Source organism: Callospermophilus lateralis, unplaced genomic scaffold (genome assembly GCF_048772815.1).
Source record: "Callospermophilus lateralis isolate mCalLat2 unplaced genomic scaffold, mCalLat2.hap1 Scaffold_1600, whole genome shotgun sequence".
NCBI classification, from domain to species: Eukaryota; Metazoa; Chordata; class Mammalia; order Rodentia; family Sciuridae; genus Callospermophilus; species Callospermophilus lateralis.
This window is the reverse complement of record NW_027512700.1, coordinates 227675-254038: the sequence shown is the minus strand read 5'-3', so window position 1 is coordinate 254038 and position 26364 is coordinate 227675. Positions and strand designations below refer to the sequence as shown.

At 38.0% G+C, this 26364-nt stretch overlaps 1 protein-coding gene across 1 annotated transcript in view; it reads right to left on the bottom strand.

The window, feature by feature from the left end:
* Window positions 1-3585: 3585 nt before the first annotated feature.
* Window positions 3586-26364, bottom strand: part of LOC143387605 (fibronectin-like) — a 36264-nt gene continuing 13485 nt past the window's right edge. Inside the window, 21 exon segments of the mRNA XM_076841909.2 lie at window positions 3586-3657; window positions 4012-4125; window positions 6520-6626; window positions 7126-7251; window positions 9135-9290; window positions 9505-9513; window positions 11728-11866; window positions 12963-13417; window positions 14396-14494; window positions 14661-14840; window positions 15059-15148; window positions 16031-16207; window positions 17092-17179; window positions 17971-18164; window positions 19339-19608; window positions 20424-20537; window positions 21209-21364; window positions 22007-22171; window positions 22839-22955; window positions 23730-23999; window positions 25188-25277. Coding sequence (XP_076698024.2) covers window positions 3586-3657; window positions 4012-4125; window positions 6520-6626; window positions 7126-7251; window positions 9135-9290; window positions 9505-9513; window positions 11728-11866; window positions 12963-13417; window positions 14396-14494; window positions 14661-14840; window positions 15059-15148; window positions 16031-16207; window positions 17092-17179; window positions 17971-18164; window positions 19339-19608; window positions 20424-20537; window positions 21209-21364; window positions 22007-22171; window positions 22839-22955; window positions 23730-23999; window positions 25188-25277 — 3188 coding nt within the window.

Below are 26364 nucleotides of genomic sequence, written 5' to 3'. Positions count from 1 at the left end.
TTAGAGATAAACTTAGCTTCTAGAATTTTTAAAAGCCTATGTCTCTAAAGAATAAGTAAAAAAAAGAATTCAAGGTAATGTAAAACACACTTTAATATCTACATCTGGCTCTACTGAGGAATGTTAAAAAAGGAATTTTCCATTTGGGGCTTTTAGCTTCTGAAGCACCATTTCTCTTCCCTTTTTATTACACACGGTATTTTCTTCTCCTTATTTGTAATTTATATAGATTTTTGTTTGCAATTCAAATTGAATCTTATTTTAATGAGATTATGGAATGGGACAACATGATCATGAAAACAATTCGCATTGCAAACCTAAGTGCCTTCACTCTTGAAAAGAACTTTCTTAGTCTAAGGTCATCTGTATGTGCTTCTGCTTTGCCGTCCTGGTGACAATCTTAAAATATCCCCAAACATGAGGAGTCCCAACAGGAAACTTTAAAAAAAAAAAAAAAGCATTGTATTCCCTGAAAATGAGACTTTTAAAATTGTAGCCTGCCACTTTCCCTAACACAGTAATGGGAACTTACTGAATAGGAAGCAATTTCAACACTTAAATGTGCTGATGTGATGTTTCTTAATCACGTTAATGAGTTTCATACAACTAGAAATGGAATAGAATTTTCAATGGAAATATAATTAAATAGAAAAAGTCATTTCCTAAACTTGTAGTATCCACCTGATTATTTCTCTATTCACCTCCCCAGAAAGTGTGCCTTACATACACAGTGATATTATTATAGGTAATTTGCATAATTCTTTTAGGTCATTAGATCTGAAAACAATATTAATACAGAACAAATTTTACTACAAATCAAGCACAGTAAGGCACCATAAAACTTAAAAACCTTTATTTTTCTTTCTAAAGCCTGATAATATTTATTACGTTTACTTTCACTGGTTTTTCTTCCCATTTGTTGCCTAAATCTAGATCGGTCTTTTAATTACGTCTTTTTGATCTGCCTTGCTTAGAGAATTCTCAGTGGGAACAGTCACATGAGTCAATTAAAAACTGTAATAGATCTTTGGAAATACTTAGTTTTTATTTTGAATGATTTTGCCGAGAAATGGTTAATAAAAAAAGACTATTATACATGTCTTGCATTGTAATTCCCAGACAGAACAGAGCATTTATATTTACTTGATTTGTTCTGAGTTTAATTCATAAGTTTACTATACTGCTTTTGAAAATCCAGTAGATTGTTTTTAAAATAATTTATATTTGTTTATTCTTTTTAGATACATGACAGTAGAGTGTATTTTGACATATTATACATACATGGAGTATTACTTGTTTTAATTAGGATCCCATTCTTGTGGTTGTACATGATGTGGAGTTTCACTGATGGTGTATTCAAATGTGAACATAGGAAAGTTATGTCAGAGAAGATCCAGTAGACTTTGTTTTCAGATATAAATACCTTTTAAGCTTAAGCTGAGGTGCTGCTTGGTCCCTCACCTATGAGGGTTTGCTTTCTCTTGGGCAGGCGTCTTTGATAGAATTACCTACTGTTATACTGTGTAGGTTGGTCCTAGGTCCTAGTCTTCTCTTCCATGAGCAGGGGTGACTCACTTATGTCTGAGAGTCATTTAATATCACTTTGATCTGTGTTTTTTGTGTTGTTTTAATAGACATGGAACAGCTAGGCTGTAACTGATAGACTGGTGAAGCTGAAAGATTAGTGATATTAAATAGATATCTGGAGTCTGGGTCTGTATATTGCTAAGGAAAACTCATCTGACCTGTAGTCTCTATAAAATCTCCGCCAAATGAGATACTAAATGTCAAAGCATTTTATAAACTAAATCAATTCAAATGTGTATATAAAAACATGCTTCCTGAATTTTTATTAATTATTAATCAACTATTTCCTATGCCATGATTTACTATTCTGAAAGTGAGATTGATTTTTAAAGGGTTTCTCCCTCCCTCCCTCCCTCCCTTCCTCCCTTCCTCCCTCCCTCCTTCCTTCCCTCTCTCTCTCTCGCTCTCTCTCTCTCGCTCTCTCTCTCCTGGAGATTTAACCCAGAGGTGCTTTACCATGAAACTTTACATCCCTAGTACCTAGCACTTTTGTTTTGAGAGAGAATCTCAATAAATTGCTGAAGCTGGACTTGAACTTGATCTTTGTGCCTCAGATTCTGAATCCACTGGGATTGGAGGCATGCCCAGCTTCTTTTCTTTTCTTTCTTTTTTTTTTTCATGGTACTAAGCATCAAACTCAGGGCCTCATGCAATCTAGGCAAGCATTCTGCCGCTGAGCTATACCCCCACCCCTGAATGTCATATTTAATCTCAGAGTTTTGTTGCTTCCCCAAGGTGAAATTGAAAAGGAAATGATCTTTGCAGACCATGAGTAAGGCAACTGTTGAGATGGTAGTTTATTAGTCATGCTAAAGTGTCAGTCGACATGAATTAAGACAGATTGGATGAGGTTATTATACCGTGGGGATTCCCTAAGACAAAGCTACTTGAATAGTATAGTACAGGGAAGTACTAACAGCTCAGCTATCCTTTTATTTTCCTCACAAGTAATCTATTTGAAAAGATGTTTATTCAATGAAGGAAGGAAAGGAGGAGGAGGGAGGGAGGGAGGGAAGAATAATAATGCCTAGAAAAAAGCAACTAAAGATTGTTTCAATTATGCTTCTGAAGTGCTAGCTGGCATGTTTCATAAAGATGAGAGGCTACTTAAATCTGTTAAGGAAAAAACATAAATCTCTCTGCTCTTGAAGAGTGGAGAAATGACAAAAGTGAAGCTGTTTTTGCAGCAAAAAGCAGAAAGCCTTGTACAGAAGTAACCCAAGAATTAAGGAGCCTTGCATGTCAGAGCTATCTAAATGTTTGATGAATTGAAAAGAAAAAGAACATTCATGGTGATTATTATTTCCTCCCCAAATATCTGATATAAAAAGAAGTGGCTTCCAAGTTGTGGAATGTAAATCTTTTATTAAAACAGTTGTCTTTCCACAGTAGTAAAGCTTTGGCACATACAGTATAAAAAATAATTACCAACCATAATTATACCAAATTTCTCTTGTCAACCGCATACCAAGTGTCTTCAATACAATTTTTTTTCTGTATAAAAATACTGAGAAAAATTGATAAATAACAGGTAAGAGAAAGACACTTCTAAGCAACTGTTAGAATCATTTGGAGAAGTGAATACTGTGGATATGTTAAATATCACAGTAGCAAGGACACGCCATTCCTATAGTATTGTGGGCTAGACAATTAAATGAAAACAGAAGTGTTTGGGCAACTTTCCTATTTAAAATTTTGGTAACATAATTCAATACATTATGCAAACCAAATCACACCGAGAATCATTTCATTTAAAATACTGAGCAGTACTGACTATTCTAAAGCAGAATAGACAACATACTGCCCTCATTTATGAGAAAAGTCTCAAAACACTTCCCAGTGTGATGCTTGGAGAAGCCGTGAGTTTAGCTGAAGCTGGAGTCTCCAGAGCAAAAGGCTAAGAAAGAAACAAACATTCAAAGATGGGATCTGCTAACATCACTCGACTTCGGATAGACCATAGCAGACACAGATGCTTGTTCCGTTGGGTTGCAAATATTACTCTCTGGAATCTTCTTTGTCAGCCTGCACATCTAAAGGCATGAAGCATTCGATTGGGCAAACAACATTCTGTTAATGGAAGAAGAAGAGAATCAGTATAGCAAATACTCTATAACGTATATGGGGGTGTGGGTTGGAAGGGGAGACTTGTGACAACTGTTCATAGAAAAGAAACTTTCTAGTTTGAAGAGCCCAGCCATATACTGAGCAATGAGAGATATTCAAAAATTCAATGATGCTTTAGGATACAGTATTCCACACAAGTCACTTAAGAGATCTTCAAAACAACAACAACAACAACAACAACAACAACAACAACAACAAATATTTGGTTCATTCAGAAGAAAGGAATCTGCAGAAAGAGATTCCCTGTCATGCACCCAATTACATTTAGGGAGAGTCTACAGGGGCAAATGGACTTACAGTGTTTGTTGTCTGATGATATCTCGGTGTATACTGGTTGGGGGAGTGACCTGAGGAGGGGCCTTCAGGAACAGTTGAACCACCTGGTCTGTAACAGTTGTCACAGAGCCAACCCTGGAGGAGAGAGATGAAACAAATGGAGCTTAGGACAGACATCCCAAGGGCATCATAATTAGTGCTTGAGTTAAGAATTTCAGCTCTTGTGCATTGGTCAAATATAAGCAGTAAATCACTAAAGAAGCACTGATGAGAATCTCATGTATTTGCAACTCTTGGAATACATTTTGGTTTATCACCAAAGCTCACACTGGCCTCTGCATACACTTTGTCTTTCTCCTGGAATTTCCTCTCTTCTCTTCCTATCTAAATCCCACTCAGTCTGCTAAGTTTGATTGCAGTCCCAACATCCTCAGCAATGTTTTTTTTTTTTTTAATACTAGATGATGGAAGAGATTGTTTCAAAGAATCTTAGAGCTTTTAAAAGAGACTTGAGACCACATAGACACATACCTTCATTATACAGCAAAGGAAATAGAGATCCAGGGGAGAGGAGTGGCTTGCTGGGAGGGAGAGGGAAGTCACACAATGGGCCATAGTTTGGGGCTGCCAACATGGAGTTGGGCTGACACTAGCCATGGTCTTTCCAGCATCGTATGGCAACTCCCTTCCTAAACCACCCTGGCCAGTAACATGGAAGTCTTGTCTCTGGCCAGCAATGGAGTGGAGCATAGGAACAGACCACGCAACACCAGTAAAACTCTCTCAGATTTTTGCCTGAAGTGAGGGGAAATGAGAGTTCTCTTTCTCTGTTCCTAAATTGGGAGACGGTAAATTTGAAGCTGATCTTGGATGTTACCATAAGCAGGGAATCTACTAGAAAAGAAATGGTAGCCCAAGAGCAACAGACTCCATATGCCATGGTGGGAGCTGCCCCTCAAGCTGGTAGATACAGAACTTCTCAGTTATGGGAGACATTTTTGCCCACTTAACTTGAACAGGACTTTCCTCTTGCAACCCAAAGAACACTAATATATTCTTTCTTATTTTTTAAATATATTTTATACATTCTTTCATATCTTTTATATATTCTAGACATTTTCCACTTTGTAGCCTACTTCCCATAACACCTAACATAATACAGGTCAATGCCTACCTACAGAATCAGGAATGTTCCTACTCCTGTCATAAGTGGTTCATTGAGCACTTTGCAACAGAAAAGGAGTCACAGGGGAAAGGTTTCACGTTCATTAAGTAACAAAGAGACTGAAGTGTGACCAATGTCTACTTCCCAATAAATTCTCCTTTACACATTTTTATACCAAAATGACTGAGTTCTATGATCGGTCTTTATGAGAGAAAGAGGGGGGGGGGTTTGAAAGAAAGAGACCAACTTCACACACTAGGGATGGAATCAGATCAGTTTCCTTGGACTGTGTCCCTTGGTAAGGTGATGCAGAGAGAACCCTGAAGAAGCTTCCCTGATGCCAGATGAATCTCCCCAAAGTACATTTTCCATCACGCTCATTTTCTTCTTGTGCATCTGTAACTGGTTAATGCCAAATATATCATACTGTGGACCTCGCCTGGGGTGGAAGCATGTTTCCTTCCCATGGATCAGAATTTGGAGTGTTGTTAGGAAAGGCATGTCTCCATTGAAAACGAAGGACGATGACCTTCCATTACTTTCCAGTTACAAGAGTCATTTCCCTTTGAAATTTTACTTATTTGGGAAAGGCACAGCATTCTGTTGTTACAATGAAGGAGGGCATATATTAGAAATAGCTGAGGAGTACTGGCTTAAATAGTGAATTTTTTTGCCATCTAATTTCTGACAACAAGACACTTAGGCAGAGGTTTGGTTCATGGAGCCTACCTGGGCCAGTTCACCCTGTCCCTGGGGGTGTGCTTACTGTCTTTCTGCTCCCTCAACCAAATCTGAGACACCCCAAGTCCAGCCAGTTTATTCTTCTCTTTTCCATAAACCCTTTCTTGCTGACTCCAGTCTAGTCAGAACTGTATTTGTCAGACTCAACTCAAAAACCTTCCTTAATTAGCTTGATTTTAAATACATACTAATTTAATTTCTGACTATATCATTAAGTAAGAGCCATGACCACTTCTCATTTCCTGTTTGTCCCATTTACTTAGCATATTAGTAGAGCTAGTACAAGGATATATATTTGGACTAAGAGAGGGCACAAAGTGGAATTTTCTTAGACCCAAAGTATTATTTGAAATATTTCACAACAAGGCCACAGGAAAATTGTCCATCAGCATAGAGCTGGCTACTCAGTGCTCCATAGCAGGTAACACTTCCAGTGCTGAAGAACAGAACAGCCTGAGAAGAGCAGGCATGGGGAGGGGCTGTCTGCCATTCTCAGGGAGGATGCTCCAGAGTCTTATCAACTCTTCATAAGAGGCATGGAGGCACCTTGCACACAGCATGTAAATACAGGAGCCTCCCCTGTGTCATCTAAATTGCAGGGAACCTGGCACATCCCATCTTACCTGCTGGCCTCCAAAGCATGTGCAGGAACAAATGGCACCTAAAAATTCGTTCTGCCACCGTTCTCCCACCTGGTAAACCTTCCCATCATCGTAGCATGTTGTCCCATCTACATGTAGGCACAAATCAGAAGCACATGTAAGACCAAGAACAGCAATGCAGACTCAGCTTGATACAAGGGTGGGTTCTATTTTATCCTAAATTTGTATCATCAAAGTCCAAATTACTCAAATTTATATGAATCATCATAAGAGAGGTACTACTCCTCAGATCTTAAGGCAGCATTTCCACAAACTAGATCTAATAGGTTCAATGGAAATCATATTTTAAAAGTTGAATTGACAGACCAATAGAGACTTCTTCCACCATTTTCACTGTAGATAATGATCAAAATACTCAGAAAAGTGCTAAAGTGGCCTGTAATAACATTCCATCATGACTCCTTTTTGAGGCTCACCTCCACTTTTCCAAATCAAAAGATGAACAAAGCCTCTGTTCAAACCTCAAGGGGACCTAAAGTCTCCAGTCCATCCTGTGAATGGGAGTTACAGCCCCTAATGGAAGTGGGTGTGCCAATAGAGCTCCAGAAACCATTCTCAATGACGTACCAGGATCGCACTTGAATTCTCCTTTCCCTTTGCCCAGCCACGTGCAGCTCAGCATCTCGCCGTTGTCTGCCCTGCGAGTCCACTTCTCCCCAATCTTGTAGTTCACACCATTGTCGTAGCACCATTCTGTGTGGGTGGGAAAATCACAGGCAGAGTTATTTGTGTTCTGACTCTCAAGAGAAAAGCACACTGGGATATAGGATTTTAAAATCCACATATCTGGAAAGAATGACAAGTTAAAGGTCACAATCCCTACTGTGAACTGATTCTTCAGTTGGACTTAAAAATATAGTTTCTACTATTTATTATTTTCTAGGCCATTTTAAGGCACTCCGCAGTAATCATGTCATAGGACTTGGCCAATGATTTCCATTTAAATTTTCATTAAGGTTTAAAATTGTGGTGAATGAAAGCAGGATCAGAGTAGTCTTTTAGGAATATATATATATATTATTTATATATATATATATTTTTAAAGTCAGTTTTGGATTTGCAGAGACCTTAGATACAAAGAAGTGCAATGAAACAGATCAGCATTTTCTTTCTGCCATGACCTCTTGCATGTAAGTTGAAAGAAAGAATAAACATAGATGACAAAACAATGATAAACCCTGGCTATCATCCCTACAAATAGAGACCTGGTGCTGAAGAGAATCCACAAGTCCTATGCCTTTACCATATGTAAAAGATGACTTTTAGTCTCTGAGATTTATACTAAATAGAACACACTTAGGAAGTTTACATCAGAATGCATTTTTTCTTCTAATTTATAAAATCAACAATTCAGTCTTCTCAAATTGGAAGAAAAGGCATTAAATAACTATGACATTCAAGCAAAGAATATGTAAGTTGATCTAAAGACACTCATAAACAACCTTAGACTTCTGCTCCCACAATTGCACCTAATACTTATGCAGGCAAAAAAACAGGCAAAGTTTTAAAAAGTAGTTCATTTTCAGAAGTTAAAAACCAACCACCTCATTGCTGCCACATGTTAACACACCCAACTCTACCGCAGTGCACGCCCATACTTCTGCTCAGCCTCCCAATTTTATATACCATTTTCAGGTGGCCAAGCTCAGAAGTCTACACTGTAAAAATCAGTTGGCTTTTGAATTTCAATCTGGATTAAGCCATTTCATGTATATAAGTCAACTAATATACTTTTAAGAAATCTTTAAAAATCTGTTCTGTTTTACTTCCATGAATATGATTTCTGTAAAAGTTGATGAAAGGATTGTTTATATGGTATAATGGTTAACACCTGTAAAAATGAACCAATGGTCAATAATGATTATATCTCCTAAAATCGAAGGATAAGTGAAAGGTTATAAATTCTAATAGTAACTCTCAAAGCACAATAGATAATCCTAGGATCACTGTAATTTGAAACATTAAAATCTCTATAATTTGAAAATCAAATATTTTTTGGTGAAGTGGCTTTTAAATTATGGACAAGTAGAATATCTGTACATTTTCCTTTACATTACTAGCAATATTCAAACTATGTGGCTGGTGTGTGTGTGTGTGTGTGTGTGTGTGTGTGTGTGCACATATTCAATGTGTGTATTTGTGATGTGTGTGTATAATGTGAGAGTGTGTGTGTACATATGTATGTTTGATTTGTGTTAAATGAGTATGAGTATGAATCATCACCTTGAACCACATTCAACACTAAAGATTAAAAGAGAATTGGGGTTTCTCTGACTGGCACTCTCAATGAGAACTGACTCCACTGAGTTTGACTTAACAGAAAATTTCAAAAGCATCACCAACAACTTGCTTTAATCAGTAGTTGTATTAGCATACGACTTGAAATGAAGCGATATTCAACAAGTAAAATTTCCCATCATTTTTCAATGATACAAAATGTTACTTTGAGTCCAACAGTTTTCTCAAATGTTTGGAAGAGCTTGCGTCTACCAAACATGACTCCTTGGTACGTTAATGCGAATGTATGGAACTGGAGGAGATGGAGGAAGAGTGGATGGTCAGAGCAAGCTACTCACTAGATGAATCACATCTGAAATGCCCACTGCCAAAGCCCAAGCACTGGCACGTGAGTTTAAAACCAGTTTTAGATATTCGCTCCCATTAGTCTCCAATGTCATAATGGGAAGCCGAGTAGGGGTCAAAGCAGGTGTCATCAATAGGTTGGTTTGGGCCTATGAGCAACAGGAAGAAAAAGCAAAAGAGACCTATTATTGGTGGTTTGGAAGAAGAAGAAGAAACCAGAACATTATATACAATGACTTAATCTAACAGAAAAATTCCGGTAGCTCTAAAATTCCATATGCTCCATGGATGTATCAGCCACTCTCATAAATGATGTAAAGGTGTAGCCAATGGACACTTGCCACCAGCATCTGAAAAGGAGACCATCTTTCACTTTTGTCTTCAATTGTAAAAATGATCAAATCTGGTAAATCTACTTTATAGAACATGGAATCAACTCTGAGGCAATTTAAGCCAGGTAAGAACAAGGGTAGCAATGCCTCTCCATCAGGACCTGAGTGACCTTGAGTTAATTATTTAACATCTCTCTCACAAGGCCAAGAAGCCAATGTATTGTCCCTTTGACAACCTGTAGAAAGTGCTCACTAAACTAAGAAATATTATCAGAGGCTACCTTCTGCTTATGATGCAAAGGTCTTAGCATTTTTATATACTGTTATAATGCAGTCTTCACTTTTATTATTGCATTTTTTTGCATAATAGTTTGGAAATCCTAGATTTTGCAAAATAGTTATTATGATAGTAAAACTGATTTTATTAATAAAACCAACTGTTTCAAATAGGAGAAATCAAATGGGAAGTACATGAGTTAGGAATAAGTAACAGTCTCATCATGTGACCAAAGATCTTGTCTCTTTATGTTTTAGAAAAACTTGTTTTAAAATAATTTGTGTAAGCCAGGCATGCTGGGTACACACCTGGAATCCCAGCGACTCAAGAGTCCGAGGTAGAAGGATTGAAAGTTTATGGCCAGCCTCAGAAAAATAGCAAGGCCCTGTCTCAAAATAAAAACTTTTAAAAAGGACTGGGGATGTGGCTCAGTGGTTGAATGCCCCTGAGTTCAGTCCCTGATACCAATGGATGGATAGATAGATAGATAGATAGATAGATAAACAATCTGCAAATAAAGCATGCCTCAAGTTATTCTCTGAAAACTGAATATGATAACTTACTGTGACTTTAAATCTCACTGTGTGGTTTTTTTTTTTTTTAACAGTGTAAAATCAAATCCAGTAGATACTGGAAGTGCCTAATATTTCAAAAGGCATCACTCTGGAAAGAAATATATTTTAGAGAGCTAAAAAGTCTGAAATGTTTCAAAGTCAAGAGACCCTGGCTATCATGAAGAACACTGCTGCCAGGAATAAGGAGTAGGAAAGAAAAACAGAAAGAACTTAAGACTGTTAAATGGGGATTCATTATTCCAAAAATATTCAGGAGTTAAAATTCTATTGTAACTAATGTTATGGAGTTGGACTCTTTTAAAGAAAATAAAAAGATGTGGAAAAGCACAAAAACCTTTATGCTCTCAAAAATTCCTTTCACACAACAATTTTGCCATTAAAGCCACAAAATGCAATACCTAATAACAAACACAAAAGAACCTCCCCCCAGCCTGCCAGCAGTTAGCTGCTATAATTCACCAAAGTTTACACATATAAAATAGTAGTCTTTTGTCAGATGAAGAATAAGGCTGAAATTATATAACTGGACCCTAGGATGAGATTCTGTTACATGGCATAGACAGGAGTTACCACTCCTTGTTGGTGTGGAGAGAGACCTTTCCAATGGGAAGATTCAGGATTCACGATTTTGATTATTTCCTATCTCATGTTCCTGGGTGAATAACATCAGCTGCTGCAAAGTAAAAGCCAGGTGGCATGCTACTGGCTTTAAAGGACTTGCAAAGTGCTACAAAGAAGAGTGAGTGGTTGCTGGGCACAGTGGCACATGCCTGGAAACTCAAGCTACTTAGGAGGCTAAGGTAGGCCAGCTTCAGCAATTTAGCAAGGCCCTAAGCAACTTAGCAAGCTCCTATCTCAAAATAAAAAATAAAAAGGGCAGGGGATGTAACTCAATCCCCAATACCCATTCCCCACCCCACAATAAAGTCAATGGCCATTTAACCTTTATGATGGTTTTACACCTATATCATCAGGAGAAAAAAAGTGAAATAACTTTAGAATTAGGAAGCTCTTTGGATAAAAATGTGTTGCAGAGGAGAACTTCCCATTAGTATTGGTACTAAGAATCACTCTAGGGGACCACAGCATGGTGAGAAGGAAGGGGTACGGGAAAGTATACCAGGAAACCAGTGCCTCATATCAACTCAAGACACTGGGAAGGATTCAATACTTTTGGGCTAAATAACTGAAGCCTGGCCTGTCATCCTAACACTGCATGTGTGTTGGTGAGGACACTTAAAGTTAAATGAACTTAAGGTTGCTCATGTACTTCATATTGATGGTAGGCATACTTTCCACAGTTGCAAGGCAACAAGCAACAAAGGAACAGTCACTAGGAAAAGCCTTCTCTGGTGCAGTCCAACAAGGAGCATGTGCCTAAACCACATGTGAATTTACATACCAGGGTTGCCCACAGTCACAACCTCCTCCAGAACCTTGTGCCTCTTCAGGTTTTTCATTGCCTCCACTAGGATGATGTAGGTGGCCCCTCGGGTAAGGTCTGTCAGAGTGGCACTGGTGGAAGTTCCAGGAACTCGGAACTGCAATTATTGGTACAGCCAAAATGGGGAGAGAGCATTATAGTAAAGAACAGATGCGGGCTCCCCTGGTCCCTTATCATTAACCCTCACTGTTTAAACAAATCAAAGGGAAACTAATAAAGACCAGGGGTATATAGGAGTCCCAACTGGCCAAGGAGAGAAATGGAATGAGCAAGGAATAGTCACTTCTCTCAGATTTTCCTACCCAAAGTCTGCCTATGTGCTCCATAGTTAGCAGGAGCCCTCAATGACACTAGCCGCCTCTTAATCCTACTAGATGTGGCTCTGTAGAAGCCCATGGAAGCCCTGCATGATCCTTTCACATCAAGCACAGACACTGCTCTCTGTGGAGACAGGCAGGCCATGCACAGTGGGCAGTAGACCACAACACAATACAGAGTCCTTAAAACAATGGCACATCCTCAAACTCAGGTTTCTAAGCTCAGTAATCTCCCACAACATAGTCATTTTTAAAAACTGTGCCAGTGGGACAAATTAAAGGATGGGGTTTTAGTAAGAGAATCCGTTACTTCTAACAGCTGACATGCACAGCTCCTCTTACATTCTTTTTCCTTGTATATACTACAGATAATGGGATTCTTCAAGGACAAACTAAGAATGGTGCACAAATGTAAATTCAGTGGAGTATCTTTCTTCTTTTCTAAGATCATGTCTTTGTTCATCTTACTATGGAGCCTCCAATGTGTGAAGATAATAAAAATGATTTCATTCTCTACTGAATAAAAGCTAATGACGCTCTCTCGTACATCCTCCCAAGTAGAGCCATATGGACTTTTAATAAATGATCAGTGCTTAAATGTGCCATCTCTCTAAAAGTTCTAGAAGTAGCCATTTTACATCAGAGCCTCTTAATCCTACTAGTAAGAAGCCCATGGGAATTGATAACCATTACCAATTAATAACCATTATCAATTCAGGCAATGAAGACTATTTATCAACCTGATCAAAGCCCCTGGGGAAATCAGCAATTCTCAGATTACAAAACACTTTCCCAGAAGGAAAACTTTGTCACTTCTTTCCTCTAATTTATTCCTTTCTGAGCTTCCCAGCCACAGGCAGGGAGGGAGATGATTACCTGTAAGGGTTCTTCTGTCATGCCAATGGGCTGACATGAAATGATATACTCAGAACTGTCCTGGAATGGAGTCCAAGAGATGGTTGTCTGAGAGAGAACTTCTTGTCCTGTAGAGGCATTTGGATTGAGCTCCCTATTGTGAGGGTAGAGGTGGTAGTCTACTTCTCCCCTGGGGACATGAATCTCATCTATAGTCGGCGAGTATGGTCTTGGCCTATGCCTTACGGGGGTGACCGCTGTGGGTGGTGTGGTCCTCCTAAAACCATGTTCCTCAATGACCATTTGTTGCCCCAAACTGGGCTGCCGATGGCTTGTGCCAGGAAGCTGAAAACCGTTTCCATTGTCAACCCCAGGGCTGGTGATGAATGGGGTCTTTGGAACTGTGGAGGGAACATCCAAGATCTCTGGTCCTTGAAGATTGGGGTGAGGAAGGGTTACCAGTTGGGGAAGCTCATCTAGCCAAGAGAGGTTAGAGCAAAAAAAGCAAAGGGCGTTAAGTTTCAGCAAGTAGCAACCATTATCAATTCAGGCAATGAAGATTGTATATCAACCTGATCAAAGCCCCTGGAAAACCAGCGGTTCTCAGATTACAAAAAAACCCACTTTTTCCCAGAAAGAAAACTTTATGATTTTTCTCAAAGGTTTCTTTATAGTTTAGAAAGAAAAAAAGTGTTAGCATGAATTTATTAGAGACACAAAGCTTTGAACCATTGAGCACCACAGAAGCTGCCTCTGTTCAAATTAAGCCTAATGAAACTGCAATGTGTAGTGCCTCCCCAGGCCATTGTCTTCTCTCTTTAAACCTGAGAAACAAATCATAGGAACTAGAATCCACAGCGATCATGTCAGTATAAGAAGTATGAGAATTACAGAGGTTTAAATCAGAAGTATGAGCATTACAGAGGTTTAAATCAATAGTTTTCATGGTTGGAAATGGTAAAAAGAGGTAAGAACACATATTTGTTTTGAAAGCTTTCCTATTGCCATATGTACAGCATTTTCTCCAAATTGAACTAAGACCGAATGACAAAGTAAAACATTATTTAGTTCCAAGTTTCAGAAATCAAATAATAAGACAATGGGAGGGGTTTCTATCCCTCCTTTTTTTTTAAAAAAAAACAGTCAACACAAAGTATAGAAGAATAGCAATAACAACTTGGTTTTATATTTCATATCGGATTTGAATTTTTGAAAGGTAATAACAAGGTTTTATATTGACTGGCCTTTTAATAAATAAATAAATAAAATGGAACTCTACAGAGGATGTTCAGTTATTCCTCCTGTCAGAGAGTACAAAATATACACTGGGCCATTAGAAAAAGCATCCATGATATATGCGTCAAAACATGGAGAGACCCTTTTTACAATGCAAAATCCATCATTCATTAGTTTAGTCTTAACGTTCTTCTCATTACCCGGAAAGTGCTTTTTACCTGTCTTTTTCCTCCCAATCAGGGGCTCATTCTTCTGGTTGTAGATTGTGTACTCGGTTCTTCTGATGTAGATTGTGTCCTTGGTTCCAGGTTCTAGGGCTGATGGGCAGAATAGAACGTCATGTCATATGGAGGGTACTGTGTGGAGAATGTCTTTTGAAGTGCAGGGCTTCCCTTTCTCATGATATAGCATCAAAGATACAGATGGAGTTTCAAGAGTTAGACTGTCAGAGGGAGTAAAGAGGAAAGGGAGGGAACACAATACCAGTAATAGTGGCCTCTGTGACACCAGGTTGGGGCCGAGGGACCACTTCTCTGGGAGGGGACCCAGGCTTCTCATAATTGATGATGTAGCCAGTGATCTTGGCACGGGGCGGTTGCCATGCTACCAGCAAGGAGTTGGGGGTGGTAGTCAGGAAGCACAGGTTGGATGGTGCATCAATGGCTAAAAGAAAGCAAAACTAAGTCTCAGAAAATAAAAGCCAAGAAAATGGTCCCATATTCCCCCCCAGCCCTTTTAATCAGACTTAAGAGAGTGAAATTCTGTAAGCTCTTCCCATGGTTCACAGGGAGTCATATTACAAAGACCCTTCATTTGTTTCTTAAGTTCATGTGTCTGATTATACTACAAGCCAGTGGTGTCTGTCAGCACAAAGCAGTTACCAGTGGAGGCATCGATGACCACGGGGGAGCTGTGGGCATTGTCGTTCAGGGTATACAGGTAGATCTTGTAGTCCGTGCCGGGTTCCAAACCTGGGATGTGAGAGGAGATGGTTTCTATGTGTTCTTCTTTACTAGGAAAGTTTTCAAGCCCACACCTGCAATTTTCTTGGCTCATCTACCCACCCATGTTTATACAGATCATGGAAGTAGTCTACCTTTGAACAATAAAGTAGAACATGATGTGGATATTAACTGTTATTGTGGAGCATACTTAAAAGCAAATCACTAATGCAGAGAAGGACCTCCGACTAAAATAAATTTTTAAATGCAAAAATGCTACTTTAGAAGCAGTCCTCTTGGAGAATGAGGGGTGGCCCACTGAGTGTACTTTCTCTATAGGGTAATTAGGTGGTCATTATTTGGTACCTGGAATCAGAATTGTACAGCACAAAAAGACCTAAATTGATCTATTTTATCAAATTCCCTCTGAACTTTGACCTTTATTAAGTAATGTTGTTTGTCTTTATTAATTATGTCTTTTTAAAATCTATATTAATGCTAAGAACTATACACCACCATTTCATTTTTTTCTTTTCTATTTTCATTTTTTTGTGCTTCTGGGGATGGAAGCCAGAGCTTCACCAAGTGCTTTACCATTGAACCGCATCCTCAGACCCTATTTCTTTTGGTTTTACATTATTTTACTTTTTTTTAAATAAGAAAGGGCATAGGGATGAAAGAACAAATCTGATAAAAAGCCATTTCTCTGAGACCACACAGTAGACCAAAATAAAAGATTCAAAGGACAAAACTATTTTTGATTATGGTATGAGAATAACTGTTTCAAGCTGTGTTATCATAAAAAATTGGAAATAAATTGAATCATATAAGACATAGAATAACTAAGAAGCTGGTTTACATTGTGAATGTTGATTGACTGTCACTTGTGGTAAAGGTGGTGGGTCCCCTCACCTGTGATGGTATAGCTTCTGACATCTGGGCCGATGGTTCTCTGAACTGGGGTCTGGCCATTGGCTGGGACGGCATCAACTTGGAAACCAGTGATCGTCTCGGTCTTGGTTCGCCAGTTAATGGTGATGGTGGTCTCAGTAGCATCTGTTACACGAGCCCTTCTGGGAGGGCTGACATCTGCATGGGATTATAGCTAGAGATTAGCTGGCTGGCTCATATAGGTGAGATTTCGATCTTTTAAAACATTTCTTTATGTTTTAAAAATACATCCTCTTCAGAAAATACATTGATTAAATAATTTGTAGATTATCTCCCTTGGCATTCAAAGAATGTTCAACAGTAATTAGGAAATATGGAAATAGTTACATTGGGTGCCTTTTTCTTTGAAGAACTGAAAAGCTTTATAAATACTACCAGTGGTTCCCAGGTCTGACTTTATAGTACATACAAATCTTCAGTAAGTATTAAAATGATTAATTTACTGTACTGTAAAAGTGTGTGGTAGGAATTATAATAGCATGGCCAGCTAGCAATTATATGTATAATAGCCAGTATTATTGCTAGTATTTCGTCGTTTTTATAGGGCTTCATATCTTTTCTCTCAACAGAAAAGATTCCTATTTTATCTCTATTTTATTGATGATGGAACTTTTGACACTTTATGTGACAGCTGAAAGAGCGCACAGCAAGTTATTGATGGAGCAGAAACTAAAATCTGGGCCAAATTTGATCCCATACTTATGGTGCTGTTAAAATACAGTAGAAATCAACATGTCCTCCCCAGACCTAACTCCAGTAAAACAAATTCTAACAAGTGGAGCATAAAGTAGCTGTTAGTCCTAATCTTTAACACCAATGTTATACCATTATGAAAGGATTTCATTTTAGGTATTAGTGGAATACTTTCTGAAGGGGCAAAAAAGGTAACAGTCAAAAAGATAGGGAATCCCACCAATTTCCACATTGGGACTCATTCCACTTTTAACTTAGTGACCAGAGAGATCATTTATCATTCTTTGTTTATACAGAAAATTTTGAGACTAGAAAATTGGATTACTTACTCTTGAGAGTGGTGATGATCCCCTGAGCTGGTCTGCTGGTCAGTGTGTCCTTAAGAGCATAGACACTCACTTCATATTTGGTAGCCACCTAGAAATAAGGGCTTGGTGAGCTTTAGCAGTGTCATTGCAAGAAGCCCCGGGAGTTTCACCATGGCTTAGATAATTCAGTGGTTATTAGTAAAAAAGAAATAAACTAACAAATCTCACAACACTGTCAATTCCTAGATTAATTTCATCTCTACACTACAGATGACCAGCAACAGACTGAAATTAAATGAATTTTAAAAAGCTCTTATGGGCTTATGCCCAAGTAAGCTATAACTCACATTTTCATGTAAAACTGGTGATGAAAAAATAAGAAAAATGGGTAATAGCCTGTTTTTTTTTCTTTTATGATATGACAGGTGTAAATCATGAATTTTTATGGTCACAGACAAAGATAATTTTCTTTTCTGTCTCTGAAACCCTTTTCTGTAGTTTCCCTGTAACTGGTCTTAATATATAAGTCTAGAATGATTTAAAAATTTTTTAATGAGGGTAGGGTCAAGTTGGTTGGTACAATCTGGAGAACATTTCTTGCCAAGATGACATCACTCAAAAAATGTATAACTAAATGAATTTATGTCTACTGATATGCAAATTGCCCCCACATATATAGAATACTTCCAGAAGAGCTGCACAAAATCTAAAGCTATTTATAAAATTCTGTTCCAATAGTCATCTGGAAAAGCTTAGGTCAACAAAAAGGAATTCTCTTGATACAAAAAATCACAATAAAATTATTTGACAGGAGAAGAAAAGATCAGTTGGATCGAGCATGAGATTATGTTCTACCACCTAATTAACTATGTAAGAGAGGCTCTACTTTATTCCAATGACAGAAGTCAGTCCTGATACAACCACAGAGGTGCTGTCAGGAGCAAGGTTGATTTCTTTCATTGGTCCGGTCTTCTTGTCTTTGGGGGTCACTTGTACTCGGTATACAGTGAGCTGGACATTGGGTGGTGTCCACTGGGCACTAAAGCTTGTTGGTGTAATCTGAGTAAACCTCAGGTTGGTTGGGGCAGGGATGGCTGTTGGGATGGTCATTGGTCAAAGGTTATCTTACAGGAAGTGGGGAGAAGGGAACATAGAATGAATTCCAGGAAGTAGAAGGGATAGCTCTTGTTGGATTAGAGGATTCCCTGGTCCAGAAAAGATTCAGTAGGAGAGCATAACAAGAAGGGATACAAAAGAAAGAAAGTTTTCTGAAATGTGTATTCTATATCTGCCAATTCTCAAATCCTGAAAACACTTTAAATACTTGAGCTCTAGGAAACTTTGGGTTTTCAAAGTTATTTGTTTTTCCTTAAAAAAACAAAAGAGTCATATTGGCTTATTGGTCATTACAATTGATTTTCCATTTGTATTTGTATGAAAAGAACAATGGCCCTTTTTCTATATAAATTATGTTCTTATGGCATTCAGAGTATGCCATCCAAAAAAAGATAGAATTATGTTTTTATTGTCTCTTTTTATTCGGACCCCAAGGCAGATGTAACTGCTAAATTTGAAGTATTTCTGTGGTGCAACATAAGAAGAAAATTAGATCACAATAGAAGCAGAAAAGAGAAGCAAGGAGCAATAATCAGATTGTCACTGCTAAGGTTTATACCATCACCAGGACAAATTTTTAGCATTCCACTCTGATTCAGCAATAAAGCACAAGAGGATAAAGAATCATGGAAAGAATTTGCCTTAATGACTGTTTCCTGTGTGTCTGAATCAGAATCCTTTAGGCAAATTATACACAAGCATAAGCTATCTTGCCAGGGGAGAAAGGTCTTACCCATGTGCTCTCAGAATCATGCTGCTATAAAATGTCCTAGTTGGGATCTTTTCTTAGAGGAAACTCTAGGATGCCAAACTGCTTTCCTTTGTACATAGTGTGAGAGTAACCACAGGGAGTCATAGCATCGGAAATATCCACAATTTTAGTATCATCTTTAGATGTCTGGTTTCATGGCCTTATGTATAAGCCAAGCTACTCCAATATTTCTTTTCATCAGATTTATTTACCTAATACCACCTAAAATTGACTGTTTTTCCTCTTTCCTCTTTAAAGAGGATCTTTTCTAAAGAGGGTTGTTTATTTTATTTATTTATTTACCCCTTAAATGGGAATGAATAGCCCCATAAAGTAGACTTTCAGCAAGGCTTAAAGTCACTGCTCCCATGAGCACCCTGGTGGTGCGATTACCAAGATACCTGTGGACTGGTTTCCAATCAGGGGCTGGCTCTCCATATCATCGTGCAAGGCAACCACACTGACTGTGTACTCAGAACCCGGCCTGAGGCCTTGCAGCTCTGCAGTGTCTTCTTCACCATCAGGTGCAAGGAATAACTCATGGATTCCATCCTCAGGGCTCGAGTAGGTTACCCTGTACCTGGAAACTTGCCCCTGTGGGCTTTCCCAAGCAATTTTGATGGAATCGACATCCACATCAGTGGATGCCAGTCCTTTAGGGTGATCAATGTCTGTTAGGCAAATTAATGGTAAGAGGTCATGTGAAAAGCAAGTTGTGAAATAAGCATTTTTATAACATGCAAAGCAGTTTTGCAGATACCATTTTCTTTGATGAATTACACTGCAATTAACCCACTAGTCAATGGAAAATTACTTGACACTTGCCTAAAATTGTTTTGGTTTAGAAAATATTTGATGTTGCATAACTTATCAAAATAGGTGTACATGAGATGCCTAGGCACTCTGCAAATGTCCCCACGTTGGGGATATACTTGCATTGATTTAAAGATGTTCCACTAAGATTTGTTTTGCAATGTAATGTTAGTCTCATAGACCTGGATTTTCTATGCCTTGGAAGTGGTAATGTTGATTTTCAATGTTACATTCAGATCGCTATAAGCTTTCTTAAACTCTTCTTTTTTTCTTATTAAGTATTCATATGAAATGTTTTTCCAGCCACAGTCCTCCAAAAATGGTAACTTCATAATGTATACTTTATTCAACTTTACCATCCAGTCATAGAAAAAAACGTCCTAGCAAAATATTTTGTAGATTTGCTATAGGCAAATAAGATTTTGCTGAGGCCACTGGAGCAAAAGAAATTCAAAGCACAGCAATTCACTATGGTAGTTCCACAACTTCTTTCCTGTACGTTCACTACTTGGCAGGAAGAAAGAAAAATGTTTGCCAAGGACTCAGCTCAAGATACAAACTAAACAATAAGCTGGTTCTACCTCTGTATAAAATGCAAAAGACATGCAGAGGGCATTCAGACCCAAGAATAAAATTTGACTTTAGAAAAGGAAACCACACATTTGTTACGTACTGGTTACTGCAGTTTGAAACAGGGGCTGACTTTCTCCTTTTCCATTCTGAGCATAAACACTAACCACATACTCCACTGTGGGCTGCAAGCCTTCAATGGTCATTTCTGTTTGATCTGCAAGGGGAGTGAAAAGCAAATGTAGCATCTATGCACTATAAAGTCATCCAAGTGACTTCTGGAGTTTGACAGTAAACATGTGTGGTCTCGAATTTTTAGTTGCAGAATTGTCATGAAAATATCAAGGAGTTAGATATCAATTTCCTCTTGGACACACCTGTTTATTGCTAATACAATTTCCCATGTTGGAATAAAATCACATTCAAGGAGAAGGTCAAAAACTTAATATGATGCCCTCAACAATGAATGATGGTGCTCTTGGAAAAAGGAAGAAAGAAAATTAACTTGATTTTGAGGTTGCTTTGAGATCCTATTTTCACAAATATTTTATATAAATATAAAAACAACAGATCTACAAGAATCTGAAAAAGTCAGTTATTCTTCTTGGTGTGCATACCAACAAAACCACAAAGATGGATCTGGTAATTTAAGAGGCCCATGTCACTAAACAGAACCATGCATGTAAAACCAGAAATGTGTGTATCCTAAAACTGCTACTGTGAAGTAAGTTGGAAATGATCTTGAGTCCTGAGCTCATGAATGGGCAACCATGACATGTGGCATGAAATGTATGGTCCCCATGACAAGGTGGCCATCTAGTAAAGAAGGAAAATTATGTTGTCCTACTCTGTTCATCCTGCTGTATGTGACAAGAGGGTTATTCTTACCTGGACCTGCAGTTCTAGTTTGTGATGGTCCTTTGCCCGTTTTGGGAATGGTGGTCACTCTGTAACCAGTAATTGGAGAACTTGAAGGCAGCCACCTGACACTAATGCTGTTATCCTTAACATCAGTCACTTGCATCTGGGATGGCTTGTCAATTTCTACAAATAAAAGTAAAAAGAAACCAGTACAGGCCCAGTCCTGGGGGACAAGACTAGAAGAGTCCTTATCTTTGGTTCTGGTACATATTCAAAGATCTCTTATTCCTATTAACCTTTCCCAGGTATTTCTTTTGCAAGAATAAAGAGATAGCTTTGAGGGGTGGGGTGTTCATTACAAATGTTTTCAAGATGATGGCTTCATTCACAAAGAAGCTACACCCCAGGTAGGTGTTTGTCTTCCTATAATTATCAATACATTCATTTCTTTCTCAACAAATATTTATTGAATAATTATCTTTCTGCCTATTTCTTGCAGGAGGCACATGAGATATATCAATTAACAACACATTTTAAAAAATCTGTGCTCTTGAAGTCATTCCTTGTATATTTGCCTTATAATGTTAACTAACGATTTTGTCTTATTAAAAAGAAAGACCGGGGCTGGGGGTTATAGCTCAGTAGTAGGGTGCTTTTTTTAGCATGTACAAGGTACTGACTTTGATCCCCAGCAAAAAAGAATAGAAAAAAAAAGAAGAAGAAAGAAAGGAAATCAAGTTCACAGTGAGGAAAATATATTGGGAAAACATTGTAAAAGTTTTCTGAATAAATAATCCTGTGTTGTTCCAGAAAAGAACTTTGTACCTGTTCGATAGTCAATGGAAATTGGCTTGCTGCTGGCTGGGCTGTCCCCACGGCCAGTGACAGAATACACTGTGATGGTGTAATCTACTCCAGGTTTAAGGTCACTGATGGTAGCTGTGGACTTGCTCCCAGGGACAGTGAACTCCTGAACAGGGCTCGTTCCTCCTGTGTGAAAAGGGATTAGTCCATAATGTGAGGGGCTTAGAGTTACTTGGGCATTACTGATTAATTAACATATTGAAAGCAGTATGTAAATCACATTTTATTACTTATTCCCCTTTAAAGAGTGTTATTAATAAATCCTGGACAGGAAGGTGTATTTATACACATACTAAACCTTCATAAGTATATAAAATAGGGAGAAAATTGCAATTAATGTTATTTTAACATTCTAACTTTGAAATGTTACTAAGCTGTAGATTAATATTAAAAGGGAGGAGAGGTAAGCCCTCACTCAAACTAGGATTTTATGTCCTTCATCCTTTTAAAGTTTTTTCATGGAATGTTTTTATGCTAAAAATTAGAGAATACAGAAAAGTAAAATGAAGAAAAAGTTAAAAATCATATTTGACCAGTGATAATATATTTGTGAACTGACAATCTTTTTTTCCTCAGTTCTGCTATTCCTCTTCTAGTTGTATTGGATCAACTTTTTCTCTTGATTTTATAACCAACTATATCATATGCAGAGTCCAGGTATTCATGGAATAGACAAGTGTCTGCAAGTGCGCTGCCAAAATTACTTTAATTTTATGTCCATTTTGAGCTTTTGGGTTCTTCACAGCAGATTTTGGTCTGCTTAAGAATGTGAAGCATCAAGTAGCCAACATACCTGTTTCTCCATAGGTGATCCTATAATATCTCACTGTAACAGCAGGGGCTTCCCAGCTGATCAGTACGCTGGTGGGGGTGGAGGCAATGACTTCCAGGTCCCTTGGGACATCAGAAACTAGAAAATACGAGGGACAAATCTTCACATCCATAACTTTCAAATGATAATTGGATTCTCGTTGCTCATTTTCCAGGTCATCATTTTTAGGTTTCTTTCATACAAAAATGTAAATACTGTATGAAATTAGTAGAACTAAAAGTTATGAACAATTCAAGGAAAGTGGTTAAGAGACTATTCAAATTGTGATAAAATGATTGTTTCAAGTTTATTGAAGGATTTTGTTCCTTCCACTTTTTATTTTAGTAAGACCATAGAAAAGTCACAAAAATAATAACAATGAATAGCCACCTGTCCTCCTCTTAAGTGTCTACTATTTGGAAACATTTGCAACATTTGCTTCTCTCTTAACATTAATAACCTAAAATGATTAACATCATTTCAGACTAAGATAGAGACATCAAGATGACACTTCTCCCCTAAGTGCTTCAGCATCTATCTTCCAAGAATAATGACACTGTTATACTAACATTATATTTTTAAGAGAACTTTGAAATGGTTTTCTGTATTTTAAATAAAACTTTTATAATTATAAACATATAAATATCTAAATCAGGTGAGAAATTTCTTGGGATAAAGAAATTATTTTCTTCACTATATTCTAAGAGGGAGATTTTCCTCCACACATTCTCTCACTGGCCTCTCTGTGTCTTTAACCATGATCTATTTTGGGGGGAGAAGATGACTCTGCCTACATAAAGCTAAGTTATTTCATAGACTGTACCGACTGTATGGGAAAGCCTGGGTTGCTCTGAAGAACAGACTACAAGTTACCTGTTGACTGTTGGCCAATCAAGGGGGAACTCTCCTCTCTGCCATAAAGAGCAACAATGCTGACCACATATTCTGTGCCTGGATTGAGGTTGGTGAGGGTGATGGAATTCCGAGAGGGGGGCACTCTATCTTCTCGGGATCTCCCAGCACTATGCTCAGGATGATGGCGAATCCAGTAGCCAGTGATGGCAGCTCGAGGAGCAATCCAGTGGACAGTGAAAGACTTGGGAGTGATGTCAGAAAATTCAATGCCAGATGGGGAATCAAGACCTATATTTTCCACCCATGAGAGGAAGAGGGGAAGAAAAAAGACAAGATACCATGAGCTTAACATGTGAGGAAGGTGGGAGGGAGTTACATCCACCCAACTTTTTATCATTTCTCATCAATGTAGTGAAGTGCCCTGAATCTTAGGTTATGAGGCACTGATTCAAAGCCACAGATGAATTTCAAAATCATATATTCTCAGTTCAAAATAGCCAATTCATGCATTTTTCTTTTTCTAAGCAATCCCTGTTATGTATACACATCATTACAGTAGTCTCTGTATCACATTTGAAGACCAGTGTTTAAAATACTGTGGGAAGTAATATTTTCAAGTGTTTCAATGTTCAAATAGTCCAGTTCCATCCTGTATCTCTCAAAGTAAGACAAGATCTGCCCACTGTCAAGTTAAAGAAGATACCAAAGAAGCTTTCTGTGCCCAAGAAGAGACTAATTTGTCAACAGAGTTAGTGGTGATGAAGCTGGACATAAATTTTCTAAAACTGAAGACATTATCCTGGATAGATCCAATGCAGGTAATCCTTTATGAATTGAGAACTTTTGAAAATTAATAAGAATTCAGTGTTCATTTTATTTAACCCATATTCAAATTATTTAACCCTTCTGGGACTTACAGCAAATTTTTATTTGAGTTGAAATATTCACTAATTCTATTTAATACTATACTCAAACAAAATTGTGATATATCAACTTCCTTTTGGGAAGTCCTTTTTGGACTATGAAGAACTAAACACACTAAAATAGGCTTTTTTAAGGGAAAACAATTAAAAGCATTCATATTTAAGAAAGAACATACTGTATAATGAAAAGAAATGTCCAGTAACTCTAAAATAATAGAGTTTATGAGATATTCTTCTTGGGAGTTTCATTTTGTTGTTTTGTTTTTGTTTTTCTGTTTTTTAAAGCATAGACAGCAAAGTTTCTGAACTAATTTCAGTCCACTGTGGAAGCAGGAGTAGAATGTCACTGACTGAATTGCTAATTATAAATTACTAATTGTTGAGTGAGGTGTCTTTTAATTTTTAAGACCACTGAAGAAAAAGTAATGACAAGGCTGCCCACACCATAATCACCACAAAAGACAAGGTGTATATTTAGAAGTAGTGTTTCATTTTGTTTTTTTAAAATCGGTAGGCAAGAGCTACTTGATAAGCATGTTGCTCCAAGACTCACATGTTTTCTGTCTTCCTTTAAGAGGTATGCTCTCGTGGTGTTCGTAGACACTGGAAACACTGACTAAATATTCAGTCCCAGGCAAGAGGTCTGAAGAGGCAAGTGAGACTCATTTTACACTTGTGCTTGAAGGTAGGAAAAACCAAAGTACTCCTGGGACTATTTCAACCGAAACCATATACAAGCTTTTAGTCCTGCAAACTACTTACAACTATGTAAACATGGATACCTGGAGACGGTCTGTAAGCAGGTGATGATGAAGGGTCACCTTGCCCTGAGTCTTCTCTAAGCCCTGTCCTAAGTTCTTCCTCTGTATGACTTAGTTCTATCTGCACCTGATAGTGTGACCACTGGGAGCACAGGAGACAACTGCTATGGTATCATGGGTGATCACCGAGCCCTCCCCAAGACTCTACATGGTGGTTCACTATTTTCTAAAGCAGTTTTATAATGACACAATATACTGCAAATATTAATATATGTAGTTTGACAAGTTTTGACATATATTTAACTTATGGAACCTTCACTACATTTAACATAAAAAAATATAACCAGTACCACTGGACGTTTGGTTGGTGACAACCGCCCCCCACTTTACAAAGAAGAAAGCTGAGGCAAACAGAAATGATCATTTTTAAATGACTTGCCCAGGATCATTCAGTGATTGACCCAGGTCAGGACCAATGGTCTTAATAATGAAGCTTTATTGGAAAAGGGTAACGTGATAAAGGGATAACAATCAATTGAGCCATATTAATATATTTTAAAAGTTTAGCCTACATCCATGAGTAACCCTTTCTCCCATTTTGATATAGCCAAAGGGTACAGAGGAAGCTTTCCAACCTTTGAACTTCTGCTCACTATACCCTCATTCCCCTATATACTGTTGACTCTTCAGTCTTTCTGCAGAGGGTCCTGCAAGGTTTGGAAAAGGACCAGAAGGGAGGGCTAAATGCTGGAACTTCACATCTTCCTTCCTAGTTGCCAGAGGCAATGTAACTTAACAACTGGGGACCTCAGTTGTTTCATCTTTAAAACAGGATAATAATAATTCTCTAAGGGGGAAATGGCTACCTTGAGGTCATAGCATTAGGACCAGAAGGTCTTAGAACACATGAACATGTAATAGGTATTGGTTGATCAGGAACCAACATGCAATGCAGGGTTTAGTGTATAT